General features: G+C 38.9%; 1 protein-coding gene across 5 annotated transcripts in view; it reads right to left on the bottom strand.

Moving 5' to 3' along the window:
* The window catches only part of LOC111866854, a 41441-nt gene extending 16347 nt beyond the window's left edge, over positions 1–25094 (bottom strand). For 3 of the 5 annotated variants that reach the window (XR_002843228.2, XR_002843229.2, XM_023856183.2), the window contains exons 1-7: positions 20965–21126; positions 20673–20735; positions 17281–17409; positions 14193–14354; positions 8335–8465; positions 5905–5970; positions 123–273 (exon numbers count right to left, since the gene is read on the bottom strand). Coding sequence is in view for 3 of the 5 variants with exons in the window: in XM_023856183.2 (XP_023711951.1) it covers positions 123–273; positions 5905–5970; positions 8335–8465; positions 14193–14354; positions 17281–17409; positions 20673–20735; positions 20965–21048 (786 nt within the window). In the remaining 2 variants the exon portion in view is untranslated. Of the gene's footprint in view, positions 1–122; positions 274–5904; positions 5971–8334; positions 8466–14192; positions 14355–17280; positions 17410–20672; positions 20736–20964; positions 21127–25036 lie in introns of those variants that run through there. The other 2 variants (XM_033752435.1, XM_023856184.2) reach the window with 2 other exon arrangements.
* Positions 25095–25459: the final 365 nt, after the last annotated feature.

The raw sequence follows: 25459 nt of genomic DNA, 5'->3' as shown, positions 1-25459 counted from the left end.
AAGATGGTTAGCATAAATCATGGACATGATCCCTGTATTTACATTTCTAATTTTTTGTTGATAGGCTATTCTCTGGTTAGAAATGCTGGTCTAATGCAACGGACATGATAACAAAGACTGACCCTGTGTATCTCATCACTTATTTGCTCCAGGTTCCTCAGAGCCTCTGCATAACTCATCTTGGAATGTCCAACCTGCTGCTCCAGGCTCTTCACACGTTTCTTCTGATCTTCCAACAGCTGGTTGAACTGAGCTTTCATCTCAAAGTATGGTCTGCAAAACAAACAACATTATTCAATGACTGCTTATTTTGTAGATACAATCAATCATTCCTCACGAATGTTATGGTCCTAAAGATTTTTAAAATTCATCCTTAGAATCTTGTATCCAACCCCAGATGTCAATCTGCTTGTCTGTCTAGGCTCTGGTTTCATCATAGCCATTAACATCATAGACCTGTGTGATTATGAAAAGGGATGAACCAGTATGGGTGCAGGCAAAGGTAAAGTTGTCTCCATGCTTAACTAAGCACAACAACATGAAGACATACAGAGGAGTGGAGGCATAAATCCATTGCATTTTTAATCTTGGTCACTAGATGGAGGTAAGTGGTCAGACTGAGGTCCTGGTCATTTTATCTGCAGTGAATCAGCCTCCAGTACCTACTGCATATGAGGCTTGGTGGACCCAGAGTCAATTTGGATGCTGTAGAAAAGAGAAAAACCTCTTACCCCTGCCAGGAATAAAACCCAAATTCCTTCAACATCCAAACCACAGCTTAGCTGCTACACCAAATGAGCTATCCTGGCTCATGTGAGAACAGAAAACATTTATTTTAGGCTCCTTTAATCATCCTGCTTTTGTGGACAGATGAAGGAAAGGAACAATTCATTTACAGAATACAATTTACATCATTTAATATTTTTTTGCCTTGTGCGAACTAATGAAGCACAAACCCATGAAGAGGTATGGTCAGCGTCACGTCCCGGCCACTTTACCCATGAGGGAGCAAAGAGCCCACAGCACCCATTATATAGGCTGGATGGGCCTCAGAACTGGTCTCGACAACGTGGAGCAGAAAAAAATCTTGTCCTTATCGGGACTCATACTCCAACCATTCGGCCATCTAGCCCATAGACAGTCGCTATACCGACTGTGCTATTAGCTCCCCATACTCATTATACTTTTCCTTCTTCCCCAGCTGTCACGGATTGGGCTCTCTGGCCTGTGCACATTTTGAATTAGTGAACAGAACTATGCAGTCTCTGGACAGTTGGTAGGGCTTGTTAAATGGGAGACCCCATCACAAGGACTCTACCTACACACGGCAATACAATACAGAAATGTATTTTACGACACTCCTTAAATAAATTTGTTTCCTTCATTCTGAAACAATGAAGATGGGGTTTTGCTAATAAGGGAAAAACAAACAAACAAACAAACCATTCAATGGTTGAGAATCCAAAATATAACATGCCTAGATCTTTTGTACGATCTAATTTGAAAGAAATGTGTGAACTGATGTATTATTATGTATCATTAGTGTGTCATCACCATGTCTTGGGCTATTTTCCTATTACTATTTGAACACACTGCATAACTTTCATTGCACTCAGTATGAACAACATGCTGATGGAGGCCGATCCACCTTTGTATATTTTATTTCCTGAAGACTCAGTGGTCTACGAGTACAAAAATGGGACAGAAGTTAAGATCTGAGGTTTCATACTATTCAGATCCATGACAAATATTTCTCACATTACTTTATTTCCAGGAAAACCTAAACTTCATGACTGTGGGGAATACCAGTCTCCCTGCATTAAGAGTCCAATTTAAGCTATGTTTCCGTCAAGTTTATTAAATTATTTTGCAATTCTGTACATGTTTATGGAGCACTAAATGGAATATGAAAGGGTGACTGTGTACAAATTGAGATGCATGTAAGAGCAAATTGTTATGAGTTATTTTAAGACATTATCCTGGCATCTGCCTGGAGCAGCAGAGAAACACTGTACCACGTTCAGTCACAATAACCAGTTGCCTGCTAGAATTCAAACTGGGTACCTCAAGAATTTGAACCAGACATGTTAGCGCTGTGCTACTCTACTTAGTTGTCAAGCTGACCATCACCCCCATCAATCAGTCATTCTCCTTCATCTTTCATGGATTAGGCCCTCTGCTGGTTACAATTCAGAGATAAATCATCCTCTACTGGGAGTCAACAGAAACCTGTTCCAGAAGCCCTTCCACCTTAAACATGGATTCCTTCTCCCTAGCCTGGTTGGCAGTATCCAGAAATGTTGAAGACCACAACTGCAGGTATTAAGAACAAAAGGAATCCTGTTAAATCCTTGAATGCAACACCCATTTCCACTCAATACATGAACCTGAAACTGTGAGGTTCTCACAGTGGTGGTTATGAAGAATACTGCAGCATGTAGAGCCATGTAGTCCACTGAAAGTCAACTGACATTTCAGAGGAACACATCACCTCCATCTTCAAGGCTGAAGAATAAGCCCAGGAAGAGCTCTGTTTGTCACCTTCTTTCACAATGGTATCTCACTCAGATCATTTTTTGACATTGAGGACAGAGGCCATATGTTCTTCTGAAACATCAGCTGATTTCAACAGACTATGCAGCAGTATGTCTCAGAAGACAGTACTTTCTAATGTTTTTTTAAAATCGGCTGTTTTTAAAAAATCTTAAGTAGTAAGGAATATATTATTATCAGAAGGAGGGTGATGAAATTGTTGTAAAAGGCAGAGTGCCCAAGCTTCCTGTCATGACGGGATTAGGGGATGTACAAAGGAGAAGCTCAAAGTTTCTCCTATTGCCAAGCTTCACACCATGGATGGCTTCCAGGTGTTATAAGTCTTCTTTCTTTTTACTTCACGGAAGGTCGTGGGTTCAAGTCCCGATGAGGTCATTGGATTTTTTCAATTGACCTAATCCTTCCAGCCACACTATGGCCCTGGGGTTTACTCAGACTCTAACAGAAATAAGTAGCAGGAATTAATTAAATAATTTTCCTGGGGAGTAAAGTGCAGCCGGCGCATAAGGTTGACAACCTTACCGCCATTTTTGAGCCGATTGTCTAGATAATGTGGGACCCTCAACGTCTCACAACCCTATGGGCCTTTACGGCCTGGTACAAGGATAGCTTTACTTACTTACTTTTTACATATAAAGCGAAGTTCTGTACAATCCATTGAATTGAGACATGAATTCATGGGGTGAGGAACTCACGTCATCCTTAACACTTATAAGAAAAGAAAAGGAACGACGACTAAGATGATTTACATGCTGTAAGCGTCACATCTGTCCACATACATTATAACTTGCGCAACTTGTACATCTGAAATAATGAACAGAGCCTTCTTTTTCAACCAAAACTTCCACCCAAATTTACCACATGCCTGAAAGCCTGCCTTCCCAGTGAGGCTCATGTGGTGGACATCCTAGGAAGGAGAAAGGAGCAGGTGGGTGGAGACTATTACATAAAAACAGAGCTTCATAATTTGTACTCACCACCTATGATTTATTATTGTAATCAAATCATGGGCTGGGAATGTAACATGCAAGGGAGAGATGAGAAATGCATACAAAATTTTATTTGCAAAACCTGAAGACCATTAAGGAGACCTAGGAATAAGTGAGAAGATAAAATTGAGATGGGGTGTGAGGATATGGACTGGTTCAACTGAGATCCTGTGCTTCTCATGGACATAATGATAAACATCATGAATACTATATATTTCAACTTGTTTTAAAACCACTATTCAATGTCTGAAAATTTCCAACCTGACATTCAGTTCAGCCTTAAAAAGTGTGAGTTTGATGCGATGTGTTCTGCAGTCTTCCTTCAACAAATTTTCACTGAAATTTTCTCCATTTAATTTAAAACTTCAATGTGTTGTGCTTTTCCTTTCTTGACTCCTATTTTTTTAATTTTGTATTTAACAGCTTTTCTCATACAAAAAATCTATCAAAGGTTTGTGTCTGAGTGATTAGTGCACCTGTTTCATAGCTCCTAGCATTGGATATGATTCTAAGTCTCAAGACCAGCTACTATGATGTATTTCATTGCTTTCTTCATCCTTCCAAAGTGAGCTAGCAGCTTCTATAAGCCTCATCATCTGTAATTCATTATCATCGTTTGATTTGACACTGCATAATGCACATATCGGTGACAGTGTCGCTAAATATCTTATATCTATAAAGAAGATTGTGTGCCTGCTTCTTCTTTATACATTTCCACACCATTTCACCAATTTCATTCAAATATGGCATGTTGGTACAGAACCTCACAAGGGAGGTTTTACACATTTGAACCCCCCCCCCTTCCCCTCAAAATTTGTTTGCTCTTTGTTCAAAAACCTTTCAGCCCAGCATTTTAAATTCTTGTTTGCATTCAACACAGCTTAGAAAAACAAAAGAACACATCATTTATTCTATAGGTCTTCCCAAAAATAGCCACTTTTATGATTTTTACAAAAGGTAAAGATTTGCACTGTAGTGAATTAATTAATTTCCTTTGAATGTATTACTTATATTAATATTATTAAGATCAACATTATGACTTTTCAATGTAATACACTTCCTAATTATAAGATCAGCTTATAATTCTGATCAACTTCCAACTTTCTTTAATGCCTCCAGTTACCTACCTCCCTGGCCTCCACCTGCCAGCCAAAAGCAGAAAAGTTGTATCGTGAGCTTAGATTTACTCCTGAAAATCATGGCTGACAGAGGGATCCAAGAGCTCAACACAGTCAGTCCTTAGTATGGATCTGGAAGGTAAACCAATTCCTTACCTGTGTTCTACAGAGTTTCTAAAACTTTCAGATCTACTGCAAACATTAGTAATTCTTAATTTATCTGCCAAACAGCAAACTATTTGAGCCAATATACAAGGCAAAAACATGGCAGGAAAAAAAACATTGGAAGAATTCTAATAATTACTCTATAAACATCAACTAAAATAGACACAGGTACAAACACCACACCACATAAGGAATGTTTTAAAAAATTGAATCTAGTGTTAAATATCCTGATACATAACATTATGACAGGAATGGAGAAGGTGTACTTCATAATATAACACATGAAACTACCAACAGTGTTCTCAGAAGTATGTTAAGCACACTTAAAACAGGAATAATGAAATACAAATTAGTAAAAGTCTCCCATATTGATTTCCAACAAAATGTGTGAAACAGTTAATGAAATAAGTGGAAAACTCCATTCATGGCCTTATGTAAATTCAGCTTTACTATTGATTAATATGGTTTAAAATTGGAATTACTGTCAACTTCTGAAGTCTCCCATATAAAATTTCAACAGAACCTAAGATACAGCTTCTGGGGTAAATGGAAAAGTCCATTTGTGGTCTTAAGTAAATCAGTCTTTATTATGATTCAATATGGCTGAAAACTGGAAGCGCCTGTCAAGGTTTAATTAGTCTTATGTACTGAATTTCAACAGTATCTGCCAAATGCTTTATGGGATATCTGAAATTCAATTATGGCCTTACTCCAATGTACACCAGGATTTATTATGGAACAATTTGGGTGAAAATCAGAATTGTCCATAACTTTAAGAGAAAGTCTTCCAACCTGCATTTTAAGAGAACCTCTCAGATGGTTCAAATGCTGATAACAGGTCATGACCCCCACATAAGGCATTCTACCTTTAATTTGTAAAGAGTGCCTAAAAATATTTAAATTTTACTTTCAGGTACATGAAATAACACTAGGCCCACTGTTCTTCTAGACACATAACATGTGATCATGATAAAACAATGGGAAATTGTACTGCAGGAGACTGGTTTGACATGGACAGTGAGCACCTACTTTGATATACTGCTACTGCTCTTATGTGGTGGGTGGGTTGGTCTACTTACAGGAGCTGCAGCTGGTGCTGATATGCTAGACTGTTTATCTGCAGCAAGCTGCGGCGTGCATTCAAGCTGCCAAAAACACAAAAATTAAACCGAAAAATTAAAACATCTTGCTTTGGGTGAAAAAATAAAACAAACACATTCAAAACATAAGAAAGCAGTCAATATGTCCTTCTATTTTAGTTATGGGTGCAATGGTAATGTTTCTATTATGTCATTATTTTTAGTCTTCTTAGTTTTCATAGATTAAGCCCTGTGGCCTGTCCTGATTTAGAATTAACTCTGTAACCATTCAGTAAGATTGGATGGGATATCAGCTTCTCACTACACAACATAAAGAAAAATGATAACATTCATACATGCACTCAGTTGGATTTGAGCAATGACAGACCATATGTCACTCAGCAGAGCCATTCTGTCAGTTACATCGTTATAACTCTCAAATAACACATTCAGAAAAATTACTCAGTCCTGTATAGGATAAATGACAAACTTGGAAGTCAGAAACATTTAGAAAGTATATAATCCACTTCCAGGTCCCTGAAAACCCTTACAGTCCTTGTATCCCACAAACTATAAGTAATTAACTCACTCACTACATCCCTGTGTGGTATAAAAATGACAGGATAAATTAAATTTGGAGCTTTTGACCATGGAGTTACACACTGTTCAAAGCTATTATTTTGGACTTTGTCCATGGCCTTAGCTTATTATAGCCACAACATTTCAGAAACATATTCTATTTCTGTCTTCAGGTAAACAGAATATGAAAGAAAACATACTCTGTTAGACCTCCCAGTAGAGCTATTCTCTGTGGCTGCAGACTAGATCTACCAAGAGACCCATCACAGTAGGGTTCACTTCATACCCTGTTCAAATGGAGTCTGTGTGCATGTGTGTGTGTGTGTGTGTGTGTGTGTGTGTGTGTGTGTGTGGAGGGATGCATCAGCATTTATGGTTATCTGCCCCTGAACAGAAATCAGACTAGATAACCCCAGTTTAATCCAATACAAAATCAAAATGCATTTATGTCAAACTGTAAAATGGTCCAACACCACACAAAAAATAAATATAATCTGCAACAAATAATAAGTTAAATATCTTCATAAAGCAAACTGTGTACGGGCCAGCAAATGACACCCCTAATCATAAAGGAATGCCATAAAGTTAGATACAGTACCAGGGTCATCCTGACTTACACTTATCATAGCTTTTCCCAGACCTTACAGATACAAAGAATTTACAAGGTAACTTCCTTCCCTCACCCCTCCCAATTATGATACAAATCACCCTCTCCCTTATTTGATATTGTACCATGTAGACCCACTGCTAAGGACATGAACATGGGCGCTGAGGAAGATATGGCATCACCAGCCATTACCAGGTGTCAGATTGAGTCATAAAGCCTCAGTCCAGAAATTCTCTACTCTCCAAGCCCTACACTATTAAAAAATGCCAGAACAAGAACAGACAAATGCAGCCACAGGTGGCTTTAGAATGCAGTATAATGGCAAAGAGTCAACGCACAATTCCTGTGCTTACTGTCTCAGTTTCCTTAACCCACATCAAAACATTCACAAACATGGAGTGAGAGACATGTATCAAAAGGAGCTGGTTCTTCAGCAAGTTTCTCTAAGTACTGAGATGCCACAATTCTGGGAATCACAAAAAAAGCAAATCCTTTTAAAATCTGTAATTAGTTTCTTCACTGTAACAGGCATATATACATATATTTATATGAATAAAAGTTATTCTGCATGCCCAAACAAAGAAGTGCCATGCCACATGTATACATGCATCTGTTCTATACAATATGAATTGCCATCACCTAGTCTACGTGACCAGAGCAAGCAAAAGCAACCAGCTGGCACCCATTTTTGTCTCTCATTCTGCTATATGGGCTGACAATATGCAGTTTTAATGGTAAACCTCAGTCAGAAGGTAACCCCTTTCTCTATGTTTAAAATGAGTGAACAGTAAAATTACAAACTACAAGAGTCCCCTTTTAATGTTACTCTATTTAAGGTTTTTCTTCATTTAACATTCAACTTTAATATTATTAAGTCAACAACCTCAGTGCTAAATTTCTTCCATTTAAGACTGTCCTCAATGTAATGTTCAAATCAATGACTGTGCCCCAAAGAAACAACTGTATTTTATGCAAAAAATTTCAATATCCTCCATCAACATTTTTGTTCCAATATATAATAATTTTCAAACAGGTAATTTTAAAAAGGGCTTTTGGGCTAATGTCCTTGAAGCATACCAATACTGCAGTGCCAACCCTTTGCGGAGAGGGGTGAGGAATACATGCGGAGTGACTGTTTCACTGGTACACACAGTCACAAATTCCCCGCCCAGAGACAACAAGAGGCTCATCTGTTTTTCCTTATTGCTCATGCTTGCTAAGTCATATGTTGGTGTTTGCTTTACCTAGACTTGGCAATGGCTCTCTTCAGGTCCTTCTGTAGCTGCTGTACACGCATCTCAGAACGGTGGTAAGACTGCGAGGTGCGGCGATGTTCCAGTTCACTCAGTGTTCGCTCTCGCTCTGATTCATTAACCTGACAGAATAAATAATCCAACAAATCTTCTAGATTCCTTCACACAAATACAACTTACCCTAATTAATGCCTTGTGACTGCAGTACTGTGTACTCTTCGCGAACTGCATCTATTCTCATTGTTTTGGAGGAAGGCTTATTTGTAGTTCATTCAATGACTTTGTCAGTAACTCAGACCATATAATGTTGAATGACTGGATGACAGTGAATAATGAATTAGAAAAGATGTGAAAGACGGCAGTCATGGACTAATTTAAGATGATATCTCACCATTACCCAGAGAGGATGAAAATTAATATTATAAACCTCAGTCATAACAGTTGGTGTCCCAGCCTAGGTTCAAATTGAGCACCTCCCATATACAAGTAAAAGCATCATCATTTGAGCTAACCTGCTCATTTCTGAGGGAAGTGTATTCCGATTTGCTTACTGTTTGTTCTTTATAAGTAGCAAGAAGACTGGGACTAGGAACTGTAAAGACCACAATACATGTGTGGCAGCCACTGTTCTGCTCAGGCCAGAGAGAAGAAATCATTCTGATATGCCTCAAAATATGATACATCTGCTGCCAGTGCCACCTAGTGGTCAGGGCCTAATTTGTTACTATCCTAGCATTTATATTGAGGGACTGAGGAAAATGATGAAAAACCTCAGTCAGGATTGCCAGTGTCCTGGCTGAGATACTCGTACAAACCAGTCACTTCCTGAACACAAATCAGGAGAATTGCTTGGTGGAATTAATAAATGTTGGGTGATACTTGAATTATCCATTCTAGGTTATACAGTGTCAAACAGTAAGACAATTGTGAATGATACATTAGAAAGTACATAGAATAAAGAAGTTACGTCTTATTCAAGGGTACTACCGCAGAATTTATCTGGAGGGAATGAAGAAAACTACAAAAATTTGCAGTCAAAATAATCATTCTTTATTGTTTGCATCCTGTTGTGTATTACTATATAATATAATAAAATACTATAATATAAAGGAGAAAGAACACGGAACATACACCACTTACATACAGAAAACTGCCATATAAAATGTAAGTAAATGTTTACATCACATCATATGACTATACATCACTCAAAACCGAACAATATTAGAACATTTACAATTTAGTTCTGGGTACATATAATAATTAAAAAAATGACGTAGCCTCCCAGTATACATCATAGGCCGCCCCCCCCCCCCCACCCAGAAAAAAAAATTCAATTTTAACTTTTAACTTCTGAGTTATAACATTTTACATTCTCTGACTAATATTCGAATGTAATGAAACACAAGAATTGTAATGAAATTTATATTTACGACCACTAATATGAATCCACATTAGAAATACAATTCAATAAGAGTAGTACATTTCATGACTGGGGTATGCTGTAGTGTAGTTGGTTGAGGCACTATGCTACAAGCCGGAAGGTCGCGGGATCAAATTCTGATGAGGTCATTGGATTTTTTCAATTGACCTAATCCTTCCAGCCACACTATAGCCCTGGGGTTGACTCAGCTTCTAACAGAAATGAGTACCAGGAATATTCCTGGGGGTAAAGGGCGCCCGCATGTAGGGCTGACAACCTCACTGCCATCTGTGAGCCGATTGTCTAGAAAATGTGACAGCCTCAACTTCTAACAACCCTATGGGCCTCCATGGCCTGTTACAGGGATACCTTTACTTTTTACATTTCATGATTATTGCCTGATGATGCACCAGTGGGATCGAAACATGTAGTAAATATATATGATAAACAAATGTTAATACAGTAATACTCATACTGGTTTATTTATTATGAATTTACTGTGTTGATGATTGTATAATAATATTATAAAATAATTGGTCTTTGGCCCAAGAGTTGATCCTGAGACCTACTAATATGAAATAAGTGTGTTAACCACTGTGATGTTTGGTAAACTGAATTAACACGAATGCATCCTACACATGTCATACTTATACAATACAACTGTGACATATCAAGTCTTATCAGAACCTATCAAAGGACTCTAAAGACATGAGATCAATTATGCCTGGAGTCCTTACAATGAATTACAGTGAACGATATTTATGCGTGGCAATATCTGCATCATCATCATCAGTAATCTGTCAAGACGACAGGTCCACAGTCTCTTTCAAAACAATTCCTCCACTTAATGCGATCTAGAGCTTTCTCCTTCAAATGACAGTATCCTCTTCTGTCCCCAAGGTCATCCAGCATCTTCTTACGTCTTCTTCCTCGTCTTCTTGTCACTTCTATCCGCCCATCTATCTTTCCTTCGATAGCTTCTTTTAGAAGGCAGTTTCTGCGTAAAACATGACCAATCCAATTAGCCTTCCGTTTTCTTATTTCATGTAGGATATTCCTCTGCTCACTGACTCTAATTAGCACTTCTTCATTTCTCACATAATCGGTCCAACTGATCTTCTCCATTCTTCTCCAACACCACATTTCGAAACTTTCCAGATGTTTCTGATCTACTGCCCTAAGTGTCCATGTTTCAGCCCCATACAGAGCTATGCTCCAAATGTAGCATTTCACTAGTTTCTTCCTCAAATTTAAGTCCAATTTGCTGGTAAAAAGATTCTTCTTCTTGCTAAATGCAGCTTTTGCCATGGCAATCCTGGATTTAATTTCACAAGTACACCTTCCATCATCTGTTAACAAGCTACCCAAATATTTAAAACATTTCACATTCTCCACTTGTTTTTGGTCTATCTTTATTGTGACTGGGGTTGGTTGTCTCGAAATTTTCATTACTTTTGTTTTCTCCACATTCATTTCCATGCCATAGCACCTTCCAATTTCAATTAGTCTATCAATCATGCCCTGTAGCACAGTTTCTTCCTTAGCCATTAACACAAGGTCATCTGCATATTTCACAGTTTGAATAATTTGCCCTCCTACTTTGAAGTCACCGAGCCCATCCAGAGCTTCCTTGGTAAGGCATTCGCTGTACAAGTTGAACAGAATTGGTGATAAACAGCATCCTTGTCGAACTCCTCTTCCAATCTGCACACTTCCTGTCTCCCCCCTGTCCAGTCGTACTCTAACTTTCTGATCCATGTACAATTTGCTAATCAATCTTCTTTCATGCCAATCGATACCTGTTTCTTTCAGGATCTGCATTAATTTGGTCCAGTTTACCCGGTCAAATGCCTTCTGCCAGTCTATGAAGCAAACACACAGTTCTTCATCTATCTCCAAAGTTCGTTCCGCTATAATTCTCATCATCCCAATTGCATCCCTGGTTCCTTTTCCTCTTCTAAATCCAAACTGATCTTCTCCAAGTACATCCTCTATTTTCCTTTCAATTCTTCTTTTAAGTATCTTTGCTATTATCTTTGCTGTATGTGCAATAAGACTTATTGTGCGATGGTCGCTGCATTTTGTAGCTTTTGTCTTTTTCTTTAAGGCAATCATTGTAACTTCTGTAAAGTCCTTGGGCCACTCTCCACTTTCATATATGGTGTTCATTAGTTTTGTCAGTGTTTTCAAACCACCTTCTCCCAGTAACTTGAGCACATCTCCAGGTACATCATCATCTCCTGTAGCCTTTCCCTTCCTCATTTCCTTGATAGCTTTTTCCACCTCACTTTGTAAAATATATGGTCCTTTCTCGTCTGTATCTACTTCTTCTTCCGGTTCAACTTCTAAGGTTTCTGGCCGATTAGGTCGATCATATAGTTCTGAAATATAATTTTCCCAAATTTTCAGCACTTGCCTCTGATCTACTATTCTATTCCCCTGGGAGTCTTCGATAACAACATTTTGAATCCCGTGATTCTCTTTCCATCTGCATAACGTAATATAATAAAAATTCTATCTATTAAATACAGTAAGCATCTGCCAAATAACTAAATACATAAACATTTAATTTGGCCCTAACATGTATGACCTCTATATTGAATTAAACTGAAAGTTACATATCATCATCTAAGTATCAGAGTTTACAATATCCATCAGCACCCAATTTTCAGGAAACTGGATTTGAAGTTTGAAAATCTGTTGCAATTTAAATGTAACTTAGACAAAAAAAAAAAAAACAACATTCTGAAATCTCACACTTGCAAGTAGATAAACCTATGGAAGTATATGGAGACAGTGCAACAGAATATGGACAATCATCTTATTTTGCTTGTGGAGACAGAACACTCCAATTCTTGAGCAATGATATGATAGTAACCATAGAGTAGAAATATTTAAATTTTCAAAAAATCTGTCCATGACTCAAAAGATACATGTAAACATTCATTTATACCCCTTACTATATTTGCCATAAAATAAGACACACTAAATGAACATGAAAGAGGACTGACACAAAATACAATGCATGTCCACTGTACTGAGTTTGTGCAAGATCAGTGAGGTAGTTTGGCATTGCTGCTTATACACACATACACATGAAATTATTAGGTAATATTCAAATTTATTACACACCTTCAGCTTCTTAGATTTACGCAAGTCTACTGTTTTGAAGTTTCATAGGTGCTATCAGAAAGTTTCTGGGCTAGGCCAAATAAGAAACTTGCTCAATTTTGGCTGCCATCTCTTTCAAAAATAAAGAGGTGCACCATCCTGTTGAAGAATAAGACTGCTGCTCCTGTTGAGCTGTGAAAGCAGGTTTTACCAACGTGTCTAGGAAAGAATTTCTTGTAATTATGTCCTCATCAAACAAAAACAGGCAATGCCTCTTCCATGTGTCACTGCACAGCAGATGCTCACTTGGGGACTATTCTATTTTCAAGGTCTAAATGTTCTCTGAAAGGCTCACTGTCCCATATGACAGTTTTGCCAACTGACACTTCCAGAGACATGAAATTTTGCCTCATCAGTGAAGACAATATGATTTAAGAAATTATCACTTTGTGAGTATACGTGTGCCACAAACTGTAATGTAAGCTATTTATCATGTGCTGTAACTTTCTGGACTACCTACAATTTGCATGGTTTTAGACAATAGGCTCCTGCAAAGAATTCTGTGGACAGCTGTATGCAGCATCTGTAACTCTGCATTTGCTCAGAAGATTGACTTCTTCGGACTCAATGTGAACGCATGCCTAACACAATCCACATCTTCATCACCCTTCACTGGCTGCCCAGTAGAATAGTTTTTTCTATATTTCCAATCTCTCTAAACTGCTCATACCATCTCTAATGCTCCTGGCAATAGGTGGTCTCAAACCATACTCACGCCTAAATTCACACTAAACTCAAATAATGGATTCAAATTTTGTTTATCACAACATGGTTTGTGCTTTCTGCTGTATGGCAGACATTGTACTGATCACACAGAACATATAATCAAAGCTGCTGTCCATTAATTACAGTTGGGATGCATGAACAATTTGTGTCAGTAAAACTGTTTATTTCATATTTTATGATTATACCGGCAGTACCAACATCATACCTGTTCTTGTTCCTAAGTTGCAGGTGTTTAAAATAATGGCATTGTACTTGGCGGACCCTGCATTTTAAACATACAAGGGGAACCAAAAGTGCCATACCAGAGATCTGATTAACACATGGGACTTATCCTCTGCAAGGTTGCCTACTCAAGGTATGACATACCCTCAAATAAGTTTCAGCCTGATAATAATGGCCCTGTGAAAATCATGGGTTTGCCACAAGCCAAGCAAACAAATAACCCTGTAGATTCCTCTCTTTTTCAAGACATAAAATGCCTGTCTCTTGCAATCAAAATATTGAAACAAGGTACATTAACTGAAGTACTTACCCTCATGGTGGCATGATTAAGCATTTCCTGCCATGCATGGTCAAATGTTCGCCCTTCTGTACTGAGTCCCTCCTCTGCCAAGTACACCATCTCCTTTGCTGCTGCATGTGCAGAATTTGCACGCTCAAACCTCACTGCAGCTTGCTGAGTCTCTTGCAGGGCCTGCCGCATTATGAAATTGTTCACACAGGACACACATGTTCACGTATAATTAACATTATGTTTAATTCAGTGTGACAGATTTGAATAACAGGAATACTAATATACGCTGGTCACCAATTTCTCACAAAATTTTTAACTCTTTTAGTGACTATCAGTGCCAGTGTGCATGTGTTACATAGTAAATTCTTCCTCTGAGGTATGTCTGCATGATCAAGCAACGTGCATGTGCAAGCAGGTTCTTTCTATCCTAAAGTCCTCATCTCTGTCTCTACTGATCCCAGCCAAAGCTACCCACCATCCTGTGTGACCTTACCCAAAGGACTGTACAAACCTTTAGCCATCAGACCAATGTCTACTGGGGCCCAACCATCCTTCTACCTTCCCACCCTGTCACTATGACAACAGAGAAAAAAGAGCAGGGAAAAGAAATAAGGACGGTACCCCAGACAGATGAATCATCAGCATCATCATCCAAGGAAGGCAGCAGTTACAACTAACATCTACAGATCACAGCGGTAGTGAAACAAGAAGTAAGTCCAGTAGAAAGCGACTACACCCCTTACATTTCAAATAATGGGGAATTTACTGCAATGCAATTGGAACAGACTAGAAGCCATTATTATTCATCACCTATATGATCAAAATAATAGAGAAAGGGAGATCAACTGGACACAGAAACATCTCAACTACCAAAAACTATGCTACTTGCAGAAATCTGGTTCTTCTGAAAATGATATAGAATAATCAGTACATCATCCAAATACTGCAGCTGCATATTTAACACAAGAGTTGTTCAAATGAAACCCATTTGTTGGTTTTCCTGTGAATACTACTGGTGGATGGTTGCAGGTGATCATGTGGCTGTGTATATGACACACCAACAGTTGAGCAGCTGTGCAGGAACAGCATGACAGGTTTAAATACAGCATTCCAAGTGCAGAATCTATCCAAACAGAACCAATGACCTGTCATTCATTTACTTGGTGTCAAGGGCGGTAAACCAGCTGAAATTCATGGAAGAATGCAGGCTGTGTATGGAAATGCCCGTGTCTCAAAGAAAAAAATGCTGCAGTGGCACTGGAAGTTGCATTCGGAAAGGCAGGCATGACACATGTCTTCATACCACATAAATGTTGCAAAAGTGGAGAAAGCTGTTCATGCAAACAGATGTCAGAGCATTTGTTCAATATCCACACAATCTGATCATCATTGGTACAGGGCACACCATCCTGTGATGCCTCTGCATGCTCAATGAGTCTACAGATGATGAGAAGCCGCACATATTGTCCTACTGCTGGAGCACTTGCATTGCTACCTGGCAGAGGGCTATGCATATTTGTGACGAGTTTTACTGGGCGATCAGACATAGTGCCACCACCTTTGGCCAAAAGAAAAAGCTGTAAGCATGCAATGCATGAAATTCAAGTCCAAACATCTCCTTGAAAGGTCATGCTGACCATTTCCTTCAAGTTCAATGGACCACTGATACTGGCATTCAAGGACCCTGATATTACATCGACACATAGCATTACTTTGGAACCATCCATGACCCTCATACCACCAAGAGAAGAAGATAATTTGGCATGCTCATGAAGGGTATCATCATACTGCATGATGCCAGTGCCCACGTGGTAAACACTGTCCAGAACATGCTGCACTCCATGCATTTGAAGATGCCTGATTATCTCTCATGTAGCTCAGACTTATCATGATGAGAATTTGATGCATCTGGCCATCTCAAAAAAGTGCTAAAGGGTCACAAAGTCAGGTTAGATGAAGACATCAGAGCCACATTGGTGCAGTGGTAGCAGCTCAGAAAGTTCTTTGCAGAGGGGATCCATCAGCTGGTGGGTCAACAGGATGCCTGCCTCAGTGCCCATGGGATCTATTTTTTAGTGAACTATGCTCCCTTCCCCAGAACAGTCCCCAAGTTTGTTTAATCTGAATAATGCTCATATATTCCTATTTATTTTCTGGTACTACTAAAATGGCTAATGGCTTTAGGCCACAGTTGTTCATATTATTCTGTTAATTCGCTTAGTGGGGGGTGGAGTCCAACTGTGTCCACTTGGCACAGTGGCCACTTATTGGCCTATTGTACCTGCCCTGGGTGATTATGATGATGAAGAATTTGGTGGAATAAAGATTGGCAGGGGAAACCGAAGTACTCGGAGAAAACCCGCCCCGGCACCACTTTGTCCACCATAAATCCCACTTTACCAGACCCGGGAAAGAACCCGGGCTGCCACATTGGGCAGCCAATGGCCAACCGCTTGAGCTATGGTGCAGCCTATATTATTCTGTTAGTGAACACACATTTAACAGGGGAAACAGGAGGCAGACTAAAAGCTGACTCAAATATTCAAATATGTCTTGCACACATGGAGATGCGAAATGAAGAAGCAGAATATATTGCCGTCAAATTCCTCTAGTCAAGCTTAACACATCAACACATCATTTATTGTCAAATACAGCAAGGCACCTAAATATTCTTATAATAACCCAACCTGATGGGTCAGAACTGCTGGGTGAGGCTGCAACAGTCACTACAATGCATTGGCTGTGTTACCACTGTATCAAACCATGTCTCAGTTTGCCATGTAGTGAGAGAAGAAGCAGATATTAGAAGCTTAAAATAAGTGGCGAATGTTTTTAGCTCACAGTGACCCACTTGATCTACAGTTGATATTCACACTCCCCATGTCGTCACCCACACCACATGATATGCTGAGTACAAAATACACTTGTTGCCAGTAGCTATGCACACTTGCCAAGAGGAAGCTTACTTTCCCATTTGTGCTTCTGGCTGAAGTATGCTTTCAAGTCTCTTAATCAAATATCATTCTGCAATGACATGGCTGGCACTGGGTGAGCACACACTATACTGCACTGCTACTGACTCACCTAACATTGTGTTCCTCATTACCTCTTTGGCCTTCATGCGGGCCTCATAGTAAGGTCGCGCCCTATCCACACAGGCTCCAAGTTTCTTGGCTAGGCTGTCAATACGAACTGTTGACTCACACAGGAGTTGACGGAATGTAGCTCTTGCTTCCTGGTGGCAAAATTGTAAGTATCTCATAAGAAAGTTGGTAATGTCTATGTAAGAAATTAACTTCTCTCATCTATATGATGGCAGTAAAGGTAAAGTTATCCCTGAGCTTAATTAAACATAATGCCATGATAGGTGCCAAATTTATGCTATTAGGGTCATGCAAAAGAATCATTCAATAAATCCTTAGCACCCAGAGTATTTCATTTATAATGTAACATCATTTAGTTTACAAATATTACCATTAGGATTGTCAATCAATTGAACAGTGCCATTAATCAGTAAATTAAATTATTAATTTGTTAAAAATAATTCTATCATAACAATGATAACTCTTATTACTATAAGCGTAGGAGACAAATCATTTGCAGTATTAATGTACTCAATATGTCTAAACTTACTGATCTAAAATTCAATGAATCACATTTGAGTTTGCAACCTAAAGCCACTAACTTTACAAGTATCAATGTGTTAGTTATTCCAATGTTCCAAAAAAGAAATACTAAATCTAATACAATGGCATAATACAGAATATTTCAAGGGGATGTGAACAGTCTCAAATGTTTACATCAATATATTTAATTTAGAAGCCTTAACCAATCGAATGTTGTAGGTCTTGGACAAATACAAAACTTCCTGCAAAGGGAACAGTTCCCTTTTTGTCACAGACTGGCACTGGATGTGTCAAGGAAGGGTGTTGTGCTGTTTCCAGTGCAACTTTACAAAACCTACGGCAACATTTACCTAGGAGATTGAGGAAAGCCACAAAACTGCTCAGTCAGGACAGCTGGTTTCTTAGCCAAATGGGGCCAAATGAGTAAGAAATGCCACAAACTCCATTGTGGCATTCAGTATTTTCAATTAAGCCTGTACATTACCTGTGTTTCCATTCTAGTTGCATGTCTCAAGTCTTCAGACAAATGCAACAATATGACAAGCTACTATTACATTTTTATTTAATATATTTAAATTCATGTGAAGTGAGTGCAACTTGCAAGTCTAATAATGCAAGAAGGTAGCATAATGTTGCATTAATAAGAAACTCCAACATGCTGTAAAATAACAGCAAACATTCACAATTATATATATTATTTCTGTTTTGACTTTGTCAAAACTATAAAAATACAGTAAATTCCTCCTAGTTTATCTACGTTCCAAGCAAGTTCATGTAGCCGTAATGCTCTAGTTGCATATTTGGGAGATGCTCAGTTCAAAAGTCAGAAGGTACACTAAGTATCCTCAGGTTTATTGAACTCTTCTCAGTCCCTTTAGGCAAATGCCAGGACAGTATATTGCTTAAGCAAAAAAACACTCCCTTCCAATTCATTAGTTGCCAACCATCCTACCATCCTACCATTCAACACCCTGCAGTCTTAGATACAGATAGAAACAAATAAACCCTCTGTGGTCTAGTGGACAGAGATCCTGTCTACAGATCCAGAGGTCCTGGGTTTGATTCCTGGCACTACCATATTTTCTGAGAAGTAATGGGTCTGGAACAGGGTCCACTCAGCCTCATGAGGATAACTGAGGAGCTATTTCAAGGAAATAGTGGCTCCAGTCTAGAAATCCAAGATTAACGGTCATGGAGATCTGTTGCACTGACCATGTGACACCCTCTATCTGCTTAAGTTGGCACTAACTTCGCCGACAAGCGGAGGTCGCTCAGTCGGTATAGTTCACTTGCAGACTACAGGCCACGGAGTTTTATTCCTACTACTGGTCAACACTTAATTACAACAGATCTCAAATTAGTCAGCAAAGTGGTTAGTACATTTTGTTTTTTAGAGATCCCCCATTCATGAATTAGGCACAGGTTTTTTTTGTACATAAGAGAATCATCTCAGCAGTTAAGAGGGTAGAGTCTGTTAGTGATAGGATTTCATACATAATGCTATGAGGTCGCTGGTGTGATATCATCATTCTGAATGTTCATGCCCCAACGGAAGATAAAGTTTATGATATGAAGGGCAGGTTCTATGAAGAACTAGAACATGTATTTGATAAATTCCCTAAATACCACATGAAAATTTTGATAGGAGATTTCAATGCCAAAGTAGGTAGGGAAGACATTTTCAGACCAACAATTGGGAATGAGAGTTTCAACGAAATTACGTAGTAATGCTAATGAAGTCAGAGTAGTAAACTTTGCCACATCCAAAAATCTTATTGTCATAAGTACAATGTTCCAACATCATAACATTCATAAATTTACTTGTACATCTCCTGATGAAAAGAGACACAACCAAACTGACCACATTTTGGTAGAAAGGAGACGGCATTAGAGTATACCTGATGTCGGATCATTTAGGGCAGCAGATTGTGATACTGACACATACATATCTGTTGGTGGCAAAAGTTAAGGAGATACTAGCAGTGAGTAAGCAAACAATGCACAGACTTCATATGGAGATGTTCAATCTCAAGAAATTAAACAAGGTAGAAGGTAAAGAGTAGTAGCATGTTGAAATCTTAAATAGGTTTGCAGCTTTGGAAAACTTAGACACTAAGATGGATATTACTAGAACTTCTAAAACTATTAGAGTGAATACCAAAATTTCAGCCAAAGAGACTCTAGGTTATGAACTCAACAAGCATAAGCCATGGCTCAATGAAGGATGCTCAAAATTATTGTATCAAAGGAAACAAGCCAAACTGCAGTGGTTACAGAATCCAATCAAAATAAATGGGGCTAATTTGAACAATATAAGACATCCAGAAATCAGGCTTTTCAGGAATAAAAAGTGGGCATATCTGAGAGACAAAATTAAAGAGAAAAATTTACATAGGTATTCCATCACCTTGTTGTGGTTGTTACTCTTGTAACACTTATTAAATTGGTTCATATATATTGCCAAACAATGCTTTAGCAATGATTTAATGGCATGACAAGGTCTCAATATCTGGTAGGTAAATGTAGAACTGTCCCTGTGCTTAAACAATGACCTTGCCATGAGGGATGGAGGCATGACTTTACACATGCAAAACCTCAGCACTGTATGGAAATGAGTGGTCAACTTCATGGCCCAGTTTCTTTAACCCTGCGGGAATATACCCCAGCACCCAATAGACAGAAGGCAGGGTGGGGTCCAGAACTGGTCTAGGCGCTCTTTGTTACACACATTTAATTCAATACCCCTGCTATGAAACACCACGACCACAACACAAATAAAATATATATTTCTAAATACTTATTCATAAAACTTCTTTGTAAACATGAATGATTTAATATTATCATAAATGGCCTACGTTTGGTCCCTACTTACATCTAAATCTACTTCAAGTTTATTAATATCGTCGGTAGCAGTGTTCAGGCGTTCCAGTTCAACCTGTAACAAATTGCAGGATAAAATTAATTCAACTGATGAACCACCTTCAAACTAAGAGAAAATATAAGTTCATTATTTTGAAATATCATGAACATTCATTATTATTACATACTGGTACTGGTGATTCTAAAATTAAACTATTCTCATTACTGATGGCATCTGACTTTAATGTTACTATCTCGTAAATACAGCAGCATTAGTTCAGATCAAATTGAAGTGGAAACGTGACCTGCACCCGTGGATCCACTTCATCAGTACATTTATCTATGTCCGAAACATCGGAAGAAACACTAGATTGGGTTTTAGTTGTCATTGTGGAACATTAACAATATTTCCAACCATTTAAGCTATTTTCACGTTGCCTGCAACATTTGTGGAAGCCATGTTCACACAGAACTACGGCGTTCTGAAGGCTTCTGCAATGTGAATTGATTGCAAGTTTGTGTCTCGGAATTGGTGGGCTGCGTATCTTCATAATGGTGTTATTTATTTATATATTGATAGAATTGTGCAGATTTATGTTAATTTGAAGAAGAAAATTAGGGAACATTTGTTTGTTTCAAAAGCGCAACTCTGTGTGAATTAAGTTCCTATAAAAGGTAAAGTTGTCCTCATAATTAACTAATTAAGCACTACATCATGAAGACCTTTTGGGGTAGTGGATGTATAGATCCACGTATTCTTGATTTCTTGATCTCGACACTAGTTTGAGGTGAGTGGTCAGCTTCACTCCCCGGCCGTTTTAACCCCCGAAAAAGTCCCCGGTACCCACCGGATAGGAGGTTGGGTAGGCCTCAGAACGGATATCGACAACTAGGAGAGGAAAAAGTCTTGTCCTTACTGGGACTCGAACTCCGACCCCTCGACCGTCCAGCCCATAGATAGTCGCTATCCCTGCTCCTAGTCAGTTCCTACGCAAGAACCCATTTGTTTAGAGCATATTTTGTCTGTAGTTGTTTTTATCTTTGATTCGAGATTGAAAATTATAAGATTTTGTACATGTCATTTTCATTGGTTGCATCCTGTTGTGTATCTCAGACAATATATAATATGTTGGACCTATGTTACCGTCAGCACAACAAATTTTTCAGTATTACATTTAGATCTTTATTTACTGCGACATGTTTCGGTCATAGTTGTTAATACCTTTTATATACTTCTAACATACCTTCAATATATTTTAATAATATTTCAAAAAATTTTTATATAGTACACCTTTACTCTGTTTTTTAATCTTGATCATGTATTTGCTATTTTAACTATACACTAATCTGAGGCAAAGTTTTTATGTTAATTTTTCATACGGCGCGTTGCACCGATAAGGTTCCGTATCGGCATTTCAACAACTATACGTATTCCTGCCTGATGATGGTCGTGTATGACCGAAACATTTGACTGTATATAAAGATCTAAATGTAATACTGAAATATTTGTTGTGTTGACGGTAGCATAGTTCCTACATATTATATACTGTAAGATTTGAGGTTTTCACGGCGGTGACTATGAAGAAAGCAGTTTTCTGGGATGTGGCACCGTGTATATGTGGTGTTAACCGACGGTTCTCACGGTCTCTTCGCTTGCGGATTTCTTATATTTTTCTTTCTACCCTGAAGATGGAGGCGATACGTTCTTCCGAAACGTCGGTTAACACCACATATACACGGTGCCACATCCCAGAAAACTGCTTTCTTCATATTATATATTGTTTGTACATGTCCCTTAGCAAAGCCTTAGGTGCCTTAGTTATATTGCGAATTTACCGTAATGTAGGAAATTACGAAGACCTTGTACTTCGCCAGAAGAGAACCTTCCTATCACTATCCTTTACCGTTTGTAGTGGGTCATGTTGTGCTAGTGCTGTCATCTATCGGAAAGTTATGCCGGAAGCAAGTACCACAGGAAATGATCAACAGATCGGTGAAGAAAAGTACGTGTAAATCGGTGATTTAGATACAGAAGTGCACATAAGTCTTACTATCGGTTACCGTCACGGATCATCAAATGCTTGCTACAGACACGAGATGTGTTGCTCAGTATGTTATTGGACAATAACATACTGTACTTAAATTATAATTGACTTTACATAATGCGTTAACAAAACTGTGGTGTGCATGCAAAGGATTTTAACGATCTCTGCACAGATGTAAAAAAGTGCGAAGTGGTTTTCGGTACGTCATTCCAAGCAGTCTATGAAAATATTAATTATATGAGTTTTCTAAAATATTTATATTATTATTATTGGCATTAAATATATTTCCAATATAAATTAAGTTAGTGTTAAGAATTATTGACACATTACCGATTATAATGAAAATGTTTGTGGGATGTACAGTATAATCAGTAATCTAGGCCGAGTAGTAATTGGCTGCAGTTTGTGGATTGTGGATAGATGGCAGTGCTGTCCTGCAGTTCAGTAAAAGGCAGAAGTGTGCTGCGGAGTGGACCGGGTTTGGGAGCGACTGAGACCGATTGAGACTCAGTGCCGCAGGAGGCGAGACTTGGGTAGTGCGAGTGTGACGTTCAAGTGTTGACAGGTGCGCCTGGGTCTCCGTTATTTTGCTGGTAGGCACAGTTTGTGTATACTATTCTAGTCATGAAGTGCTTTATGAATAGCTAATGTGAATTGATATGGGCATTAGTGACCTTACGTAGAAATTAAGGTAGTTTTACTTCTGATCATATCGTTTTCTCGTGAAATCCACTTTCAAAGATTGTGTCTGAGAGGTTTTGTTGGCCTGAACAGCTGAATGGAATATGGGACAACAGACCTGTTGTCATTTCTTTGCATATGTTGCTGTTATTATTATCATCATCACAATCACCATCACCATCATCGATGTTACTGTATACCATGTATAAATGATACGCGACGAATATGTCTCCATACGCTGAAAAACAAATCAGTCGCAATCATTGTTATAAAGGTTGAAACTGTGACGCATGTTTTGGGATTATATACTGTATGTTGTGGTAGGGTACGTATTAGGCAACAGTTTGCCCATTATTGTGCCTTGAGTTCGGTCGAGAAACTTTTTTGTAATAAAAGTCAAAATGCAGGTAAGTCGAGTGGCGAGGCCCCTTTCTATTTCGTTGTCTTTGTATGTCTCTAACAAAATCTGGTGTTGCATTGTGTAGCAGGTCAGAACGACTCGGCCGATTTATGTACAGTTAAGTCGGTACAAATGTTAGACATGTTTATATTATTAATGATTTGGTCAGGTCTTGTATATGAACCCCGAGCAGTCGAACGTCAGCAGTCTAGTGAATGGAGCTCATGCTGCGTATTTGGGAGGATCCAGCTTCGAACCTCGGTCCAGAGGTCAGCCATTCGTTGTTTAATTCTCCCTGCAGGCAAATGCTGGTGGGATAGTACCTCAAATTACGTGCGGGCCCCATCCTACATGGTCGTTTCCGTTTGTTTACTCATTCAACCGCACCACGACATGTAGTCTGAGCGACAGGCATCATAATGAATCATAAACAGGTAAACAAAAAATCCAGTAATTGCTTGTTACCAGGCTCCTGTCCTTTTGAAGTGGTATAATATTTTATTTGCCCCATTTATCGACCCAAGTGAACTGTTCTGCTGCAGTCCTGTGGCAAGGACACATCCGGGTGCATAATACCATCACGCGGTTTGTGTAGGGCAGCCTTTGTAGGAGGAGTTTCGCTGCGCTTTTTAGTTCCACGTGATTTCTAAACGGTATGGCAATGGCAGAAACTTTGATTACGTTGCATAACGATACAGGCACAGCACTTGCGAGTACAGACTATATGGCGTGATTGATTAGTATCATCTTCTAGAATGTTATGCCGTGTAATCTGATACAAGTTTACAGACGTTTCGAAGGACTTACTACATCCATCTTCAGGACCGAATAATAAGGCAAATAAGTATCAAGCAGTTGACAGGGCAAAAGCGGTTTAGTCATAATTTTGTTATTTAGTGTAAACTTGCATAGAGGGCTTATAGCAGTTTCCCCAAAACCGTTAAATCTGAGGTTCCCTTGATGGAAAATAGCAAGTTTGATCCCCCCCATACATTGTACACTTAATTTAATTAATTCGTCAAAATTTCGATCGGAGTATTGTAGGATTAAAATTAAATCATCCTGTTTATCGACCCATTTTTCGACGGACTCCGGAAGCAGCTTCGGGGGCCCGGGGGGGGGGGCAACTCCAAATTTTGGAAACTGTGCGCTAGAAAAGTGTCTGCCTACTGAGGCCTATGGCATCAGGAAAGAGTTATGATACAGGAAGTTAAACCACCGTTATTTTGACTATGGTTACTGGCGCTATACCTTCATGAACGTGGTGCCTCCTCGGTACTGCATACGCTTGTGTTGGGTAGGCTCTATCCCAGCAATGGAATGAAGTTCATCAGGCGCCCTCAACGCTGCTTGTGTGTACTGCACTGCACTTCTACGAACAGTTCTCTTTTCGTATACATGCAATATTACAAGCTCCCATCCTAGTGACAGCACTGGCCTGATCTCCCTTCACGAAAGCAGCTATACGATCACATACAATACTATAGGTGGGATTAGTTGCCGTTTATCAGGCGACAGCGACGGAGTAGACCTCCTTCCGAACGTAGGCCACATGTCCCTGTCCCGACGCAGGACATCCCAAGAAGAGCCCCATCATGTTGAAGCAGCAAATATAATCATGATGAGATCTTAGGTATTCGCGGCGGTGGAAATTTCTTGAGGTACAATCAAATG

This window comes from Cryptotermes secundus, unplaced genomic scaffold (genome assembly GCF_002891405.2).
Source record: "Cryptotermes secundus unplaced genomic scaffold, Csec_1.0 scaffold643, whole genome shotgun sequence".
Lineage (NCBI taxonomy): Eukaryota > Metazoa > Arthropoda > Insecta > Blattodea > Kalotermitidae > Cryptotermes > Cryptotermes secundus.
This window is presented reverse-complemented; position numbering and strand designations above follow the sequence as displayed.